A 21,489-nucleotide genomic window follows, 5' to 3' on the forward strand; every position below is an offset into this window, starting at 1 on the left:
TTAACTCATCATATTAAAATTGAAATTTACTTGTCTAGCTCCCTGTGTGGGAGATTTAATCCATGTGGGCAAGGACAGGTAGCTGGTATCCTAATACCAGACTCAATGCCTGCCATGTAATAGTTTTAAACATGTTTTGGGTTAATAAACCCCATTATAGTTTTCATCAGTCAGACCACATGGTATTAAGTATTCAGTTGAGTAAACTGCTGGTTCCCCACTCAAATCTATCGCTTCCCTGCAGGCAGAGTCCTAATGTTAACCAGTGGTGGTTTTGACAGGAATGTGATATACTTCAGTAAGAGACATGAGGGCACATCTGATGAGGAATTTCTGAAAAGGAATTTTACTTTTAAAAATAAATAAAGTCATCAGTGTACATTTTTATATTATTTGTGCTTCAGTTTCTAAAATGTTCACACAAATGGCCTCTGGGCATATTAATGGAACTGCACAAAAAGTGAATCAAAACAAAATCAAAGCAGAAGCTGACTCAGCAAAATATATTAACAAGACACTAAATTCTGAAGGCAAAAAGTGGGGTAGAGGACTTAATAAGCATGTAAGAATTATGAAGTATTAACTGGACCCCCACTAAAATTACAGGAAAGGCTTACACATATGATTACAGTTACTCTGAAATATCTGTGTTAATGCAGCAAATATCTACCACTTTTAAAAGATATACTTGGCATTGGCATGTTTTTATACTTAGAATACAGCAATGCCTAAAGTTCTGTAAATTTACAGAAAAAGGAAACTAAAAAGTTGCTTAGCTTGCTTATTGTTTCCCTCTTCAGAACTCTTTTGCCTTGCCTTCATAGTTCTAATGCATCATACAGAAAACCTCTTATTCAACAGCAAGGAATGGAGAAAGTGAAAATAAACCCGAGTGAAGAAAGCACCAAATGATTATCACAATGCTACATACACTATTAAGAATTATGAAGCAAACATACTGTATTTAAGACAAAATGCTAAGATGCCACAATATTATTGCTGTGCCAATAAAATTTCTCCAATAGCAGCAAGCTATTGGAAAAGTCCTGGCTCACTTTTCCGTAGAAATTGGAATCTTAAGATCCCTACAGATATACATTTGTGGGTAAATCATTTACGGAAGAACTGAACTTCTGTACGTATGTGCCCATCTTTGCATACTGAGTTGAAGACTGTCCGTTTTCATTTTGTTTTTTAGACTTCAGTCCATATGACACACCAAGTGAATTTCTTGTCATAGATTTCTTTCTTAGTGACTAGAATTCTGTTCAATATTCTTTTTTTTTACAACCATGAATCTTTTATTAGTCATTTATATGCCAGGTAGCAGCATCACCAAAAACACAGCTGTCTCCACCTGGAAGTGCTCCCTGTCTCTTCATTTGCCTTTTTGTTTCTCTCCCAGCTCTGTAGATCCACACAGACAAAGACAGCTTCACTGGCAACAGGTCTTATTCTGAAAGCATAGCTCCAGCGACAAGCTGCTATTTTCAGTTACTTCAGTTTCAAGCACTGCCAGTTAAAAAACTGGGGGCAACCAGGCCCTGAGGCTTGTGTTCCATCACTGTCATGTCCTCTTCACTCACCAGAAAGGTCAACTTCAGTCATCCTGGAATCTTCTTCTGGTACAACCATATCTGCATCTCCATACTGGTTCTTGGCCTCCGCAAGCCACTTCTCAAAAACCTTACTCTTGCAAGTAAGATCCCACCAATGGAACACTTCTGGTGGCCTCTGAAAACGTTGTCAGTTCTAATAAAGATCTCTGGTTGTACCTGAGAAATGGCAAGTACAATGGGAACTGCCTTTTCCTGAAATGTTGCAGATCAGTTACAGCAAACAGAACGGCGACCGTCAAGGAAAACTGTCACTTTGGGCTCCTTTGTGACCACAGTAGCTATATGGAAGCAGCTGCAGCTTCGGTAAGGGCCACCAACATTATTTCCTGACACTGCATTTGCTCCCTATGGCTACTTTTTAAACTTCTGCCCTGATTATACTATGTATATCTTAATTGGAGTTATTCTAAGTATTGTGAAAAGAAATTTGACTTTGATCAGATCCCTAATGCATTTATTTCACCTATATCCTTCAGGGGTAATTTTGATCTGTACTTATTCTTTAGTCATGTGCCCTCTTATTTTTGCAATTCTTAAGTCTTGATAGTTGTGATTCAGTACCTTGAGTTTTTTGTTACATCTATAAAACAATTCTCCTAAGTGGCTGAAAGAAAGTTAATCACCTCACTGTATAATCTTAACCTCCAAAATGCTCAAGTATATTCCTTCACCTAAACCATCAAATATGTCTTCACATATAAGTGAAGAATTAAAGTCAAGAATGAGAAATTTTACTTACCATTGAATAAAATGAAAAACAAAATCTAATGTATAAGTTATTTAGTATCATCTTTTTATTTAAATGGTTTCAAAATCTTTTAAAACCTATTTCTCCTCTTGCTGACTCAGTGATAATTTTTCTTCTAAGACCAAAAAACTATCACATTATACAAATGGGAAAAAAAAGACATTTAGTTGATTTCATATTAATATTTCTTAAAATTATTCTCCTAAAAGAGTTTCAAATTCTCAGACCTACCAAAACTACACAGGAGTGTTGGCAACACTTATGCTGAATTTCAATACTGTAACAACATGAATTTCCCTCCACTGTACAATGATCCATCGGATAATACCTAATGGTTTCTAAAAACCACCACACATACATTTTTGCTTCACATTACCTTAATTTGTGTACTTCTCAAAAAAGCAGCAAAATTTTAAATGTCAAGTATCATAATTTAATGAAATTGGTGTTTTAAAAACACTACTGCTTTAGTATTTCTATGCATCCTGTATGATTCCAACTTTTCATATTTTATCCTAAAAGGAAATTGAAATATAGCTCAAAATTTACTCTCTTCAGTATCCCTGGGTGCAAGGTCAAATGAGACTGTTCCTACCTTAAGAAATAAGGCACAACTGATCTTAGGTAGCAATTTCTAAAACCTGAAAACTACTTCAGCCACTACTCTTTTGGCCTTACTTCCATTCTGTTTAGCTAACAGGACTGGCAGATCTCAACAGCCACAACACCATAAGCTACAATCAAAGCCACGTGACATCCTGGCACTGGCAGTTGTATGAAGTGATGTGCTAATTTTCAGTTCTGTGATGATTTGTGATAAATTAAGTAGAATTTCAGATACTCAAAACTCAGAAGAGTGTAAGAGAGCAAATTTCTCCATTCTGGATCTTTTTTCTTCTCTATGGACACAAAGAGTCTGCCACTTTTAATAATATTAACTACCACCTCCTACAGTTATGCCTAATGTTTCCTCTCCCCTCAATTCAACTGAGAGGAAGAACTCAATACCTGAAAAACATCCTTGATACCTCATCCATTATTTTATTATTTCAACAAGTTTATTGAGAACGACCACGTGCAGGGCACTGCATGAGGGACAAAGAATACAAAGCTGAACAATGACACAAACACACAATTCCTGTCCGCATGGAGTTTACAGTCTAGAGCGTCTACATCAACCAAACAAATGCATATAAAGTTACAAAGGTGTTCAACATTAAGTAGATGTCACATGATAATGCAATTTTTTTCTTACTCTGAAAAAAATTAGGGAATGCTTCCCTGAGGAAGTGATGAATGAGCTGAGATCTGAAAGACAAATAGGAGTTAACTAAGTGATGAAGGTATTTCAAGAAGAGAAGAGCATGAACAAAGGTTCCTTTGGTGGAAGAAGCACTTTAATTCTCACCAATTTCAGATATTTAAAGTGCAATAAGAGTCAAATACAAAGTAAGGGAAACAAGGAGCTCAATGAACCTAAGAAGTAGTAATAACTAACCTCTCTTAAATGCTTTTAAGGTGATGTGCCAGTCACTGCTTTAATGTTTTTGAGATACTAACTCTTTCAATGTTCAGAATTATACACAGCAGCCATAATAACTGATCTCATAGGTAACATATTTTTGTTTCCATCTAGGGTTAGGTGAGTTACCTTGATTAAAACTGCACTTAAAAAAAAGAGAGAGAACTCTGCCTGCAGTATAAAAATGAATCAGAAAGGTCAGAGTAGCTTAGGAAGACCAATTAGGAGGCTACCAAAGTAACTACAGGCAAAGAGTGCTAATGTTAGCTTAGATTAGAAAGGTGGTAAATGAAGAGAAGTGGACAAATTTACTAGGTAAAATGAAAGGATGTGGTAATGAATTGATTGGGGGGGCTGGTTAAAGAGAGGAAGTTCAAGGTTACTAACTTGGGAACCACTGTGATGGTGGAATCTTAGATTGGATACATTAATAAAAACAAAGAGGAATATTTAACCCTTGTATTGACAAGTACTGAATAAAAATAACTACAATAAAAACCCAAAAGAAGTTTCTGATTAATTTTGTCACATATATTTGCCTGCAATCATATAAAGCTATTCTTACATGGCTTAAATAATGTTTCATTACAACTAGTGTCACATGGTGATCTTTTGAACTCTATAATGAGAAAAGATAAAAATACAATACCAAGAATATGTTTTTTGCATATATGAAATTTAAAAGAAAAACACTAATATAATTTTCTTCCCCTGATTACTAACATCTCTGCTAGGGATTTAGCAAAGACAAGGCAACTTTAATTTTAATTTATGGTCATTTAAAAACTCTGATAAGTTTATTACTGGTTGATTCTTATATTTCTCATACAGCAAAAAAGATTGAGACTAACTTAAATGAAATTCTCCCCTTATTTTTCAAGTAGTTTTTATATACACATACATCTTTTAAAAGCATTATATTCATCTTAAAAAGATAAATGACCAATAAGTGATTCCTTTCCCTACCTCTGGAAAAATATGTGAAATAAGGAATAAGGTAAAATAAAAACAAATAGTTGGGATTTCAGTGAAAAGAGCAGGTTATTAATTGTGATTTCAGTCAAGTCATTTGTTCTTTCTGAGCCATAAGATCTTTATTAAACTTTTAAAATATAAATAACACCTACCTCCCAGGCTTGTTGTGGGAATTATACAATGTTTTTGGAAATGATTTATGAATTTTAAATCTCTATAAAAATAGTAATCACTATAAATTTTTAAAAATCTAACAAAGCATATAGAATATTCAGCTTCATATTAACTATTATCTCTACTGTTTATATGATTTTCTTGAGATGGCCAGATAAATTGAAAATAAGAAAAACATTCAGGATCTATAACAGTAAGTAATTATAATACATCATAAATTTAAAGTTCATATGGAGCAAATATGTCAAATCTGAAAAACATTGCAAGTTCTAGAGAAGTTCATGTGCCATCAATCCTGCTTTTCTATAATAGAGACTGCTTTTGTTGAATATATACCTGTAGATCAAAAGTACTCTACTAAGGATATAAGCTATACATTCAAAATATTTAATCAGACCTTTGCTTTTAATCTAAAACTATACAACAGTCTTAGATTAAAATGGTTTAAAATGATTTCTAAAATACTCTGAGGTAAAATAATAACAATTTAACTTGTTCTTTGCTATATCCTTAGCTCCCAAAGCACGGCCTGTATTTTTAAACAATGTTAAAGAAAATGGACATTAAAGACAAAAAAAAAAAGCCAGTACCATTTTCAATAAAATCTAAAATCACTCTCACTTAACATAAAATGAAACATATTTCCAAGTATTCAGATACAGGGATTGCTATATAAGTCATGCCGAACAAGCAAAGCACCATGAAGTATCCTAATGTGGATGAAAATGTGAACATTTTCAAGTAACTTAAATAAAGAGCAGTACAGCTGCTTCAGTTCTATCCTGAATATATTTATGTTTAAGAATGTGAATTTTAAAATAGACCCCACTTAGTTTAATTCTATCAGAAATATATTTTAAATTGTTGAAACCCTCTGCTTCTTAAATACTCATAAACTTTTATTTCATAATGCATGATTGAGACTCTCTCTCATGTTGGTTTCAACCTTAACAATCCCTAGAAAGCAGAATTCAAAATTTACCAGTTATTCTTATTTCAATATATAAGTTAATCAAAACTAGCACTATAAATTTGACATATGCAAACAACCACCTGTTAAGATACTGTAGGAATGGTATGAAATCATTTTATGTATGTGAAAAGAAAGTTCTCTGAAAACATTCCCCTCCTTAAATAGAGGAAAGATGAAGATAAAGAATAATATAAATAGTATTAATTAAAATTCTTATAGTTATAAATGCTGCCAAATTTAGCAGGAGAGCTAAATTACTCTTTGACTTCTAACAATACATGTTTAAAGGAATGTACAAGTAATGCTTTTTAAATCAGTTGGCCATATACGCTAATGCTTTGCTTTTTCACAGTTTGTGCTTTTTATTTTAACATTTGTGCCATCTTCTTTGTTGAAAACTACAGCTTCAACTTATACAGCTTACCCATCACTTAAAATGATTCTTTTCCACATTTTAAAGTTACCGCCTGTCTTCCGCAGGGTGATGATTTTCCAGAATTTTCAAACCCAGCAATTAGATAATTTATTAACTTGATTGGACTGTTTTTTTTTTTTACAGTAACAGATATAGATTTAAGTACATAATTTTAGTAATACTTAAAATGTAAGACTCCTTTTATTTTACATTAGCCCTAAAAGCATCTGAATCTCTAAATAATAGCAAATTATTAACAAAGTGATACATAAATTCAGCAATCTGTGAGAACACAATAGATTTTCATTTTTCTTTTTAAAAAATGTCTATAATGTAATATCAAAATTAGGAAATGACATGAGGCATAGAATTATCTTAACAGTAAGCACTGACTTCCCCTATATCACACCAGTTTAAAAGAGGGTCAAACCCTAAAACACAAAACAACCAAAAGATTGTAATGCCCGTACCTAGTATTTTCTAAACTGGTTTTGGAATAGTCACCACTTCATCACATTCTATTTCATTTTATTGTCTTTTCATGAAAAGGAGTTTCCCATTAACTGGTAACATCACATTATAAATATAACCTCCACACCCCAAAGCTATAACTTGAGTTTCTGGCCGCCACTCCTGACATTCAACTGATGGAGAAGAGCATCTTTTTCCAAGTGAGCCTCTGCAAGAGCCGTTTTAGCTTTAGCCAATTCTTGTTTAAGTGATTCATTCTCTTCCATGAGCTGAAATGATAAATTTGGAAAATAAGAAAATGTAACCACTTTCAGGAAGTACAGAACTATTTATACAGTATCTAAAAGTGCGACCCACAAGTCAGCAACATTATCCAATGCTGGTGAGGGTGCACTTAAGCTGAAAATTGCTCTGAGAAGTTATTAGGAAACACAAACCAAGAACTCACAAATGTCCGTAAGTTTTGACCCAGCAATTTAAAACACAAATTAACTTCTAAGTTCTAAATCTAATAGTGATTTTGTTTAATTTCAATTTCCCTTAAGATGCTGCTGACCTAACTCCTCCTTGCTAAGCCTCTCTCCTCTTTCACCTTTTATGTCACAGAAATTTCTTGTTGACCCTGCTCTACCGATGGACTTTTCATCTTTCCCTCTGATGCTTAGGAACTCTTAAATTTTTTACATTCTATTAAAATCCATAATTGGCTGTCTTTTCTTATCACTTGAGTCGCTCTCTTAGATGTTCTCTTCTACTCCTGCGGCTCCAACAATTATGTATAGTCTGATATAGGGCAAGCCTCTCTTGAGCTCCAGACCCACATTCTGAAGATCTCACTGGACATTTTCATCTAGATGTCAATAGATCTTCTCTCATTAAGACTCAGTTCAATCCTCTTAGAACCATTCCCTAATCCCTAATCAGGAAAATGTGATAAAACGTTCTCCACAGGAAAAAGTATTCACACAGATACATTAAAATATATGCATTAAACTTCAAAGAGTTCTCAGATTTCTTTTAGCTGCAGCTTAAGAATGCCTGTCTCACAGACCAAATTTTACCATACTTCCCTAAACTCTAGTACATATAACACATGTATGCTGTGACTACTGTTCACACTTCTACTTTCCCATTCAATTTTGAGTTTCTCAATAGATAGGGAGTGGTATTCTCTTCCAATTCTATATCCTTAGCTTAAAGCTGACATCTAACAAATCCTGCTAAATAGATGAATAAACTCTTTCTGTAGTTTCATCATAGAGAATTGAAATTCTGGTGGATAGAATTATACAGAATTATATAACAGCAAAAAATAAGAAGCGGCTCAAATATTAACAAATGTTAAGCTGTGACTATACTTCAATAAATATAAAATAAAATAGATGAAGCATACGCAGCAATATGGAAAACATCTGTTAAACAACGTTAAGCAAAAAGTACAGCATAAATAAGTGTGAAAGTGTTAGTCCATCAGTCGTATCAGACTCTGCGACCCCATGGACTGTGGCCTGCCAGGCTCCTCTATCCATGGAGCTCTCCAGGCAAGAATACTGCAGTGGGCTGCTATCTCCTTCTCCAGGGGATCTTCCCAACCCAGGGATTAAACCTGGGTCTCCCCCACTGCATGCAGATTCTCTGTCTGAGTCACCAGGGAAGCCCCACAGTATATATACTAGGATAGCAACTGTTTAGGAAAATTATGGAAAGAGACTGAGAGGAAAAATTTAAAAAAATACTTATAGCACTATAGGAGGTTACAATCTGTCAGAGCTGTTTTAAAATATTTTTACAAAGTTCTGAAATATCATAATGCTTTTGTAACTTAAAAATAAGACATCAAGATGTACATATCCTCCAGTTAGCCTTCGCAGATGCCAGAAATGGCACTCTCCCACATTCCCTCCTTTATCTCCTATTAGACAACATCTGTGAAGGCTGGGAATGGCCACACCTCGTTCGACACTATATCAACTAACTGCCTAGTACATAACAAGCACTCAACAAACGTGATTTAAACAAGTAAATAAATAATGCCTAATAATTATGTTAATTGTTGAAGTGAGTATGAACGAGGTCTCCCATTACCTGTTCCCTAGTAAAGTCAAAGGAGCACTCGGGAAAGCTGGCTGACTGCAAAGGCCAAGGAGCTCCTGGGCTCGTCTGAGTGGCTTGAGTAACACTGTGACGTTTCTTCAGATTGCATTCTCCACTGGTGAGCAGCATGGAATCACTTTTGACACTTTCTTTCAAATCATTTCTAGTGTTAAGCATCTGAGAATCTAATCAAACAAATAAAATATTCAGATAACATTTCTAAATACTTGATAAATCTTAAGTTCTCTTGTGAAAACCTTATTTAAAATGAGTATGTCATAGTATGAAGACATTATTATGAAACAAAAAACAATGAAGTCAGATAAAGAAAAAGCTCATTCATGGGAGAGATTAACAAACCCCAAATCAAAAGCTCATCTGTTGAAAAGAAGAATAAAATAGAAAAAAACCTTAGTTATACAGACCAAAAAATAAAAGATATAAAAAGAAAAAAATTACTAGAATCAGAAATGAAAGAAGGGACATTACTCTTGTCCCTTTCACAGAAATAAAAATAATTATATAGGAATAATGTGAAGAATTGTATACCAATAAATTAGATAACTTAGATGAGGTAGAAAAACTTCTACACAGACACAAACTACCCAAACAGACTCAATAAGAAACAGACTAAATCAGTAATCAAAAACAAAACAAAAAACTATTCACAGAAAAGCCGAGGCCCAGATATGGCTTCAACAGTGAATTCTACCAAACATTAAAAGAATTAATACCAAATCTTTACAAACTCTTCCAAAAAATAGAAGAGGAGGAGCATTTTTTAGCTCACTCTATAAAACCAGTATTACCCTGATTCCAAAAAAAAAAAGTAAACTAAAATCAATATACTTACACAAATGAATACAAAAACCCTCAATAAACATTAGCAAACTGAACCCAGCAATATAATAAAAATAATTATAGGTCATGGCCAGGTGAGATTTACCCCAGAAGTGCAAGATTGATTTAACATTCAAGAAATAAATTAATGTAGTACATCACATCAACAAAACAGAATAAAACAAAAGCCACATGGTCATTTCAATAGATGCAGAAAAAAATTTTTTGACAAAATCCAGTACTTTCTCATGATAAAAAGAGCAAACCAGGAATAGAAGTTCCTCAATCTGTTAAAGGAAATTTTCAAAAGTTCCATAGCTAATATCACACTTAATGGTAAAAGACCGGATGTTTTTCCCCTAATGAAAATAAGACAAGGACATTTGCTCTCAATACTTTTACTCGACACTGTCCCAGGGGTCCCAGGCAAGGTAATTAGGCAAGAAAAGGAAATAAAAGGCATCCAGGTTACCAAGGAAGAAGTAAAACTATCTCCATTCACAGATGACATGATCTTGTACATAGGAAAAAAAAAAATTGAGAATCCACTAAAAACTCACAGAGCTAAAGAACAAGCTTAGCAAATCTGCAGGATATATGATCAATATACAAAAATCAATTGTTTTTCTAAGCACTTGCAATGAATAATTCAAAATTAAATTAAGAAAAGAGTTCCATTTAAAATGTTATCCAAAAGACGAAATATTTTTACAAATCAACATTTTTTTCTAACTTTTTGGATCACAGAGAGTCAGAGCATTTAGGCTGCAAGTGAACAGAAGCCCGAGTCAAACTTGTTTTTAAACAAGGAAATGTATTGTTTCCATAATAGCAGAGTCAAAGTGACGGTGCTTCAGGCATGGACAGACATTGGAATTCATCTGATGTCCCCAGGAGTGCCATTTCAGGACCCTGACTCTATCTACTTCTCAGATCCCCTTCTCTCTTCTCCGTTAGTCCCGTCACATGATGGCAAAGGTAACCTCTGGTGACCAAACAAGGAAGTTTTACGCCTGCGACCCCTTCGCGCTCAGTGTCATTTTCAATTCACACACAGAAGACTCAGAATGCTTAGTTCACAGTCCATTCATGTTATCGTTCAGTGCCCCAAGGGCTGAAATCTTCTGACTGGCCCACCAGGGTCCCTTCCCCACTTTAGTGATAGGGTCATATGATAGTCAGGTTCAACAAAAACCACACTTAACTGTCATGACAGAGAGGCAGTTTATCAAACCAAATTATATTAAGAAGACAGCAGAGTAATATCTGTTCAACATAATTTTTCCCCTTAAAAACATTCCCAGAAGGTGTCAGCTAGGTCAAAGAACAAAAATATTTTTTAAAGCTTTTGTTCATATTGCCAAATTACCTTTCATTATGATTCTAATAATTTTACCCCAATTTTTTATGTATCAAAATAGTTTTATCTACATGGGTAAATGTCACTGAATTGAGTTTTGGTCTGTTCTTGCATTCATATTACAGAAGTCTCAAATCAGAAACTACTTGTTACAATATTGTCCTGTACTGATTATGTTTTTAGTAATATTAGTTACAAAAAATACACAAGAACTGTTATACTGGGTCAGACTAGCATACCATTCAGCTTGGTAGGGACTGTAAGGGAAATCCTAAAGTACTACGCCATGGAAAAGTCAAATCCTCTACTCTTTCAAACTCAAAAAACTAGTAACAACCCTAAAATGTGACTTGATTATGAGTTTATCATATACTTTTGGCTTTCAAACTTAGAAGAGCAAGACCCTTCTTTTAAATGAAATGTGATATAGAATGCTAATATAAAGTAAAAACAAAACACAAAAAAGCTGTTACATAGACTGTAGCGAGGAAAACAGGGTCCAGAGCCCATTCTATTTAGCTTACGTATCTCACCACTCACGGGATCCTAAGAATAATGAAAAACCACTGACCAAAACAACTCTGAAATCCATTTTACTTCAAACATTGGGAGGTGAAATGAGGAGAGAAAAGGGGAGGGGAGAGAAAGAAGAGAAGAGGAAGAAATATGGAAAGAGGAAAAAAAATGAGATGGAGAAAAAGGGAGGAGAGATTTAGAGAGTGGAGAAGAAAGAACGAGCATGGGGAAAAAGAGAGGGAGGCAGATGTAACTGGAGATAAAAAGGGAGAGTTAACTGTGACTCTGTTTCTGTTCTGCACATCCACTCACTTGGAGTACCACTTAGATTCCACATGTAAGTTAAATCAGATAGTATTTCTTTTTCTCTGACTTACTTCACTAAGCTTAATATTCTCCAAGTCCATCCATGTGGCTGCAGATAGCAAAATTCATTCATGGGCATCTGAAATTACCTGTTTGCTAAATTCAAATTTATATTTACATATATGTGTGTGTGTGTATAGATATTGGGTTGACTAAAAAGTTCATTCAGGTTTTTCCATAACATCTTACACACACAGAGAGAGAGAGAGAGGTATGTTAAAGTTTCTCTATGACAGTAGTATCTCAGTATGCTATGATTCCATTTCTCTTTATTTCAAACAGCTTTCTTTTATACATTTTCAGTTATGCTGTTACACGGATATATACATTTCTTATGACTACGCTATGTTTTGGGAGATTTTTTATCAATATAAACTTTCTCTCTGAGGTCAATGACTTTAACAGGCACCTCAAAAAGAAAATAAACAGATGGCAAATCAGCATATGAAAAGATGCTGCACATAATCTGTCATCAGGGAAATGCAAGTCAAAACAACAGCATACCACTACACACCTATTTAGAATGGCCAAAATACAGAACATTGACGACACCAAATGTAAACACAGACACAGAGCAACAAGAATTCTCATTTACTGCTCCTGAGAATGCAAAATGGTACAGTCACTTTCTTCCAAAACTAAACCTACTCTTGACCATGAGACCCAGCAACCACACTCCTTTGTATTTAGCCATTAAGGCGCTGAAAACTTATGTCCACACAATTCTTTACAGCAATTTTATTCTGATTGCCAAAATAAAGAAGCAACCAAGATGTCCTACAGTAGGTGAAATAAATTGTGCTACATCAGACAATGGAATATTATTCAGCAGTAAAAGGAAATGAGCTAGTGAGCCTCAAAAAGACATGCAGAAACCTTAAATCATCTTACTTAGTAAAAGAAGCCAATCTGAGAAGGCAATATACCGTATGACTCAGATCTGACTCTGGGTGTCTCTTGAAGGCAGAGCTGATAAGATTTTAGGTTACCTATTATTTTTTACTTCAAAGATGAGGTTTTTAATTTTCAATGATTTCTAAGTAGTTATTTTCCATAAAAGCTTGTTTCTGTTTTGAGTTCAAAATCCTATCATCTCTCTGAGGATATTAATTATATTTCTTTAAAAGTCTCAATTTTTCTTCAGTACTCTGAAGTACTAAAACACTTTGTTCTGCTTTCTTACAAGATAAGACTTGAAGTTTGGAGATCTTAAAGTATCTGGGACCAACAGCCATACAGCAAGCCGATCTTCTCACACCGAAGCTATCTTTGCCTGAGCTTTTATCAGTAATGACGCTGCCATTTTGATCTTTTTTGGTCTGACTTCTATATTTGCTGTACCTGTTCCCCAACTCCAGAGAGGAAGACTTTTCAATCAATAGTTCCCCACAAACTGATTCCACCTCAGGAATAGTTCTCTCATGGTTTCTGGCTACAGAGTTTTCTAGTTTGTCGTTTTTCAGTCCCTCACATTTCACCCTCAATTAATAAAGTGAAACTTAGAATAGAACACCTAAATCTACCAACTCAAGCTCTTTCCACACTACGTTATAAGACATAGTCCTGACATCAGAGACCCAAAATCCTATTAGGATGGAGATACAAAAGTTAAGCAGAACTAAATACACAGCAATGTACTATAAAGTAACTAATGTATAGCAAATCAGTACTCAAGAATTTTAAGAAGTCACATTAGGTTATGTGGAAGGGGTCACTGAAAAGTAGAAGTGTGAATTAACCCAGGAAGGATTTCATTCAAAACACATTTGTAGAATAGATACTAAATCAATTGTAGATGTGTTATTTCTGAGGTAGAGGTTCATACATGGATGATATTTTATCACAAGGTACTAAGGGTCCCTCAATCATCTACTACTACATATGTAAATAAATATAAAATAGTATATAAAAAGTATGAGTTCAAAAAATAATCAGCATGTAAATAATTTCAAATTTCAGTAGGTGTTCACTTAAACTGTTTTTGTATATACCTCTGATATGAAAAGAGCCATCATCATTTCTCTCTACCACAAGATGATCAATATGAACAGTCACAGGAGCTGGTTCAAGGGATATTGTACTACTACGAGGACTGTCATCCTACGGGAAAGAGAAATAGTATTGGCATGTTGCTGTTGAAGTAAAAGATAAAATCAATCATTTTCAATTAATCATTTTCTTAAATACTACTTCTGCCAAAAATATTTTTAATGAGTTAGTAATATACCTTTAATATGCTTTAGCTGATACAGTGAGTAAACTGCTCATTCTATTTTGATATTTTCTAATTTCTAAGAAGAATTTCTACACCATCACCACAAGGACCAACAAGTTCATATTGTTAGGCATGAATCGAAGTCCAGTAGGTTAAATGAACATTTATAAAATGAAAATATAAAAATATTTGTTAACATACTTTTAAATTTATTTTTGTATTAGAAACTTGTATTTTCATTGGCATCACTGTTGCAACTGTTTCGTCTTCCAAAAAATGTTGAATATTCATAAGAGAAGATACAAGAAACTCAGTGCTAAAGTTTTCTATATGGCATTGCAGAAATCCATTCTTTTCTGCAAGCAAAGAGTGTATTACAGCACCAGGCCCACTTTCAAATCTCAGAGTAATCTCAGGAGAGGATTTAGAATGAACTACAGCTTTATGATCCGAACCTATGAAAAAAGAACAAATAAAAATTGTAACTTTGTATTACAACTCAAAAGTCACTCTCAATTATTTGTCATTAAGAGGCCACTGTCACTTTGAATAGCATTAAAGCAATAATAGATTAAAATTTTAATATGTATTTTTAATTTAAATTATATTTACAGTTCACATGTAACACATGGCTTCCCAGGTCACTGAGTGCTAAAGACTCCGCCTGCCAATGGAGGAGCCATAGGAGATGAGAGTTAGATCCCTGGAAGGGATCAAGAAGATCCCCTGGAAAAGAACATGGCAACCCCTACCAACATTCTTGCTGGGATAATTCCATGAACAGAGGAGTCTGGCAGGTTACAGTCCATTTGGGTTGCAAAGAGTTGGACATAACTGAGTAATATAACACATATTCAACCCTAGTTTCCCTAATTTCCATTTTTATAGACAATCTACTACTGCAATAATGCTGTCTATATTTTTTATTTGTTTGTAAATACAAAACATACAAAAACATGCCACAATATAAATCTGACATGATTCATAACTCAGGTATTTTGAGTGTGTCTGAGTGTGTACATATCTATACATTTATAATATAACAGACAATTGCGTTGAAGAAATAGTCATGGCATTTAAAGTGATCCAAACCATTTTTCAAGAAGTGACAAAAGTCTGAAGTTTTGTTTGTTCTTTATTAAAATCGAGCCCTTAAATAACTGGAAAGGAAAATAGAGAAGACTTCATTAAAATGTTACTGTTGAATTACAATCTTAAAACTACAATTATACCAAAGGAAATACAGATATGTTTATGTTTATATTTATATTTACTTATGCCTTGCCCTTTTTCCCAAAAAGAATTTGAGGTGGATTACAGAGCTATAAGGACTCAAGTTCAAAAAGTGTTGTTTAATTTCAATAAAGCACCCATAGAATAGCTTTATTTATTTTTTTTTTCCATAGAATAGCTTTAAAAATAAAAGTTCCTAGTGGAACTTCTTAAGAGAATCGGCCCTCATGGTAAGTAAATAGTTTTCTTTATTTTACATTATCCAGCTCCAAAAAGAATAAGAGGCACCAGGCACGTGGCACCATCAGAATTAAAAATAAGCAGGGAATGGAAAAGTAAAATACATGTGGTAAGGCTGTTAACTCAAAATACGTTATCTAAATTTCTGTGCCAAAGGTAGACCAAAAACAGCTTTCTAATAGCAAAGGGAAAATACAATCAGTTTCACAATTCATACAACCCATGAGATAAAAACAAACTTCTGGAAAGGTCAAGCTATTTCATTTATTGAGATTATCTGTCCCATGGACCCTCATAAGAAGGCCCCACTAATCAAATTCATGATGAAAAGATGCTTATTTTCCCTCAGTATGTATGTGAATACTTTAGTCTTACAGAAGTCAAACGTATACATATTTACGAAAGGGAGAAGGGTGCGAGAAATTAAAGATATGTATATTTATGCACCAAGGATAGATCTCCTTACACAACACAAAGTGGAGAGTTGTTTTAAAACTTTTATTTCAGATAAAAAATGACATTTCATTAATGCTAGCACTAGTTGCTAAGATTCAAAGTAAATAGTATAGATATCTGAAGAGTTCAAAAAGACTCCCAGGGAATTCAGGTGGTCCACTTAATAACACTTGCCAGGGGCCAGGTTCCATCCCAGATCAGAGAATACGAGCCACATGGTGTGGACAAAAAGAAAAAAATAACGAAACTCTCTAAGAATTCTTTAAACAATTAAGAAATCGTGTATTTTTAATTTTTAAAAATAGAAAGTAAAAGAAATGGCCACAAACTCATAGTGGTTAATGTTTTTTCCTGTACCAAGAAAACCAAGAGTTAACTAACTTGTCTATTGAACAGTAAGAACAATTCAAAACAAATAACTTGGTAAGTGTGATTTTATTTTGCCTTTTATCTATCTATATTATAACTACATATGTCTATCTACACACACACACACACACACATACACACACACACAGATATACTCACTTCAGGGCCCTGAGAGTCATAAATCATTTCGAACAAAAAGAGTATTTAGAGCAGAATTAAAACAAAATCACTTCTCCCTACTACCTCTTATGCCATGAAACTTTAAAAAGGCTTCCCATTAAAGGGATCCAAACTCTGCACATTATTATAGAAAAACTGAAACAAAACCAGAAACAACTTTATAATTTTAACTGTTCATGTCAGAGTGACAGTGTATATAAACTGTATATCAAATTACAATCTTTGTTCATATGGCTTATTAAATGTCTTAAATGTTCAAGCTAAACTTTTTTTTTCTCCTTTTCCCTTTATTCTCTTTCCCTTTCCTTTCTTTCTTGTTATTTTATTTTTAAACCAAGACAGCTGTTAAAAAAAAATATATTAAGGTATTAGACAGTACCGCCTGTATAACCCATACATACAAGGTATTTCAAAATAATTTCTACAGTTAGAAACAAGATGAAGCAAAGCAATAGGACATGGTAATAAGTGGGGTATAAAGCAAAAAACTGCAGAACAGTGTTTGGTTGGGTATAGAACAGGGTTAAGCTTTTTAAATTTTACATTCCATCTTTTTTTGTTGTTTTTTCATCTACTATAAAATCTTTCCAACTACATATATTGAATACTTAGCTTCTTTCATTTTGTATGCTATTGGGATTGACATTTCCTAATATGAAATTCCTGAATTTCTTTTTAGGAGATACATTGTAAACTGCAAGGCCTACACATAGAAAAAATCAGGAGGTAATTTTCTTCTATGATGCTGGTTTGTAGACAAATAGCACATTTACCTGCAATTCCCAGGATGTGAGGTGATAGCATGTTTGTTTGATATCATGCAGGATTGCATGTATTTCAACATGTATTATATCAGATATAGCATTCTGTACATGTAGCAAAGAAAAATATTACAGCTAAGTGACTTTTCAAAAGATTTAAAAAACTGAACACTGTCATTTAAATTTCTCAGCATAATTATTTTAATAAATTCAGGTCTTTAAATGACTGAAAACTATGAGTGATAATTCCATATAAAGCTTGAAAAACGAATGATTTAATGTGGTATTCCTCGTCATACACGGCATGTTTTTTGCTTATATCCCTCTGTATTTAGGAGAATGAGTTGATCTTAGAATGAAAACCCAAAAGAACAGGATACATGATTTTACCAAGTATCAAGTATAACACCAGACTCAGGAAATACTTGCTTATGAGCAAGGTAATGGAAAATAAAGCAAGATAATTCAACATTCAAAAAACTAAGATCATGGCATCTGGTCCCATCATTTCATGGAAAACAGATGGGGAAACAATGGAAACAGTGACAGACTTTATTTTCTTGGGTTCCAAAATCACTATGGATGGTGACTGCAGCCATGAAATTAAAAGACACTTGCTCCTTGGAAGAAAAGCTATGACAAACATAGACAGTGCATTGAAAAGCAGACACATTACTTGGCCAACAAAGGTTTGTCTAGTCAAAGCTATGGTTTTTCCAGTAGTCAGGTATGGATGTGAGAGTTGGACTATAAAGAAGGCTGAGCACCAAAGAACTGATGCTTTTGAACTGTGGTGTTGGAGAAGACTCTTGAGAGTCCCTTGGACTGCAAGGAGATCCAACCAGTCCATCCTAAAGGAAATCAGTCCTGAATATTCATTGGAAGGACTATGCTGAAGTTGAAACTCCAATACTTTGGCCACTTGATGCAAAGAGCTGACTCATTAGAAAAGACCCTGTGATGCTGGGAGACGTTGAAGGCAGGAGGAGAAGGGGACAACAAAGGATGAGATGGTTGGATGGCATCACCGACGCAGTGGACATGAGTTTGAGCAAGCTCCAGGAGATGGTGAAGGACAGGGAAGCCTGGCTTGCTGTACTGCATAGGGTCACAAAGAGTCAGACGTGACCAAGCAACTTAACAACAACAAGACAATGGAATACAAAAATTGACACTTATTCTGGTGTGGAACTAACTTTGACCTTTCAGGATTAGTTTATCACTCTTGTCATGTAGAAAAAATCTTAGTTTTCTCAAACCTATCATTTCAAAGAATGGGAAGACTCAAAAAATTAAAGATGGAACTTAGCAGAAACAAAAAGAAATTAGAGAGTACCTCTTCAATAGATTGTGTTTCTAATAACTTAAAGTACTTTATGGAAATACGATAATCTAAAAAAATAAATCTTTTGCATTATTATAAATAAATATCATTTTCCTTGAATTTATTTACATCAAAGGTAGAAATGCTGCTGACATATATATTAAAAAAGAAAACAAGCTTAAATCACATTAAAGTCTTACCTACTGGACGATGACTAAGGTAATGCCGTAAACTGATATTGCCTAACTGATCTGGTATCACTTGGTCCACTTGAAGACAGATTTCCGTATCTTCACCTCGGATGTCAATTTCCCCATTAACACCAGTAATTTTAAATACCACAACTGACATCTAAAAAGGATTGCATAAATAATATTAGTATACCAAATAGTTCAAAACAAAATTTAGGAAAAACACAGGAAACTATTATAACCTCTAAAAAATACAACTGTGACTTAATAAAATAAAAATATATTTGTGACCAACAGAAAGCAGTTATTATATTACGGTTATAAACTTCCACTTCCTTTCTTTCTGCTTAGTCAAGAGAATTGTTTTGGGTCACAAAGGTTAAATATATGACAGTTTTGTTATATATTTTTCATTAGCTTTTCATTAAAAGCTGAACACATTTCTTTTTTTTTTTTTTTAATTTTATTTTATTAGTTGGAGGCCAATTACTTCACAACATTTCAGTGGGTTTTGACATACATTGACACGAATCAGCCATAGAGTTATACGTATTCCCCATCCCGATCCCCCCTCCCACCTCCCTCTCCACCCGGCTCCTCTGGGTCCTCCCAGTGCACCAGGTCCGAGCACTCGTCTCATGCATCTCACCTGGGCTAGTGATCTGTTTCACCATAGATAATATACATGCTGTTCTTTTGAAACATCCCACCCTCACCTTCTCCCACAGAGTTCAAAAGTCTGTTCTGTACTTCTGTGTCTCTTTTTCTGTTTTGCATATAGGGTTATCATTACCATCTTTCTAAATTCCATATATATGTGTTAGTATGCTGTAATGTTCTTTATCTTTCTGGCTTACTTCACTCTGTATAATGGGCTCCAGTTTCATCCATCTCATTAGAACTGATTCAAATGAATTCTTTTTAACGGCTGAGTAATATTCCATGGTGTATATGTACCACAGCTTCCTTATCCATTCATCTGCTGATGGGCATCTAGGCTGCTTCCATGTCCTGGCTATTATAAACAGTGCTGCGATGAACATTGGGGTGCACGTGTCTCTTTCAGATCTGGTTTCCTCGGTGTGTATGCCCAGAAGTGGTATTGCTGGGTCATATGGCAGTTCTATTTCCAGTTTTTTAAGAAATCTCCACACTGTTTTCCATAGTGGCTGTACTAGTTTGCATTCCCACCAACAGTGTAAGAGGGTTCCCTTTTCTCCACACCCTCTCCAGCATTTATTGCTTGTAGACTTTTGGATAGCAGCCATCCTGACTGGCGTGTAATGGTACCTCATTGTGGTTTTGATTTGCATTTCTCTAATAATGAGTGATGTTGAGCATCTTTTCATGTGTTTGTTAGCCATCTGTATGTCTTCTTTGGAGAAATGTCTGTTTAGTTCTTTGGCCCATTTTTTGATTGGGTCATTTATTTTTCTGGAATTGAGCTTCAGGAGTTGCTTGTATATTTTTGAGATTAATCCTTTGTCTGTTTCTTCATTTGTTATTATTTTCTCCCAATCTGAGGGCTGTCTTTTCACCTTACTTATAGTTTCCTTTGTAGTGCAGAAGCTTTTAAGTTTCATTCGGTCCCATTTGTTTAGTTTTGCTTTTATTTCCAATATTCTGGGAGGTGGGTCATAGAGGACTCCGCTGAGATTTATGTCGGAGAGTGTTTTGCCTATGTTCTCCTCTAGGAGTTTTATAGTTTCTGGTCTTACATTTAGATCTTTAATCCATTTTGAGTTTATTTTTGTGTATGGTGTTAGAAAGTGTTCTAGTTTCATTCTTTTACAAGTGGTTGACCAGTTTTCCCAGCACCACTTGTTAAAGAGATTGTCTTTTTTCCATTGTATATCCTTGCCTCCTTTGTCAGAGATAAGGTTCGTGGATTTATCTCTGGGCTTTCTATTCTGTTCCATTGATCTATATTTCTGTCTTTGTGCCAGTACCATACTGTCTTGATGACTGTGGCTTTGTAGTAGAGTCTGAAGTCAGGCAGGTTGATTCCTCCAGTTCCATTCTTTTTCTCAAGATTACTTTGGCTATTCGAGGTTTTTTGTATTTTCATACAAATTGTGAAATTATTTGTTCTAGTTCTGTGAAAAATACCGTTGGTAGCTTGATAGGGATTGCATTGAATCTATAGATTGAAAAAGCTGAACACATTTCTAAGGCATCTATAGAATACTTCATTAGGTGAAGAGGGCTTGAAATAAACCAGTAACATTTCTTTTGTAGACACCCCCTCATAAGGACTGACTACCATCCTTACTATCAAACTTTTTCACAGTAGATTTAATCAAATTAAAATAAAGGTCAAAACATAAAAAATAGAAAAAAGATAGAACCTTTCCTCTTCAACACAGTTTTTTTTTAAAAATTTAGAAAAATGAAATTCAGAGAATAACAATTCACTAAAAGTGAAGGGAAAATGTCAAGAGGAAGAA

General features: G+C 34.3%; 1 protein-coding gene and 1 non-coding gene across 3 annotated transcripts in view; both read right to left on the reverse strand.

The window, feature by feature from the left end:
• Positions 1-1,799: 1,799 nt before the first annotated feature.
• Positions 1,800-1,934, reverse strand: LOC136156414 (small nucleolar RNA SNORA16B/SNORA16A family). Its single transcript, XR_010660969.1, has one exon. It is a non-coding gene; the product is annotated as a small nucleolar RNA SNORA16B/SNORA16A family (small nucleolar RNA).
• A 1,469-nt stretch (positions 1,935-3,403) lies between these two features.
• Positions 3,404-21,489, reverse strand: part of BLTP3B (bridge-like lipid transfer protein family member 3B) — an 85,921-nt gene continuing 67,835 nt past the window's right edge. For both annotated transcript variants that reach the window (XM_065937434.1, XM_065937442.1), the window contains 5 exons: positions 19,052-19,202; positions 14,490-14,743; positions 14,065-14,173; positions 8,983-9,176; positions 3,404-7,166 (listed from right to left, as the gene is read on the reverse strand). In XM_065937434.1, the coding sequence (XP_065793506.1) occupies positions 7,032-7,166; positions 8,983-9,176; positions 14,065-14,173; positions 14,490-14,743; positions 19,052-19,202 (843 nt within the window). In that variant the 3' untranslated portion in view covers positions 3,404-7,031. The remainder of the gene's footprint in view (positions 7,167-8,982; positions 9,177-14,064; positions 14,174-14,489; positions 14,744-19,051; positions 19,203-21,489) is intronic.

The sequence above is a fragment of the Muntiacus reevesi genome, chromosome 1 (assembly GCF_963930625.1).
Source record: "Muntiacus reevesi chromosome 1, mMunRee1.1, whole genome shotgun sequence".
Lineage (NCBI taxonomy): Eukaryota > Metazoa > Chordata > Mammalia > Artiodactyla > Cervidae > Muntiacus > Muntiacus reevesi.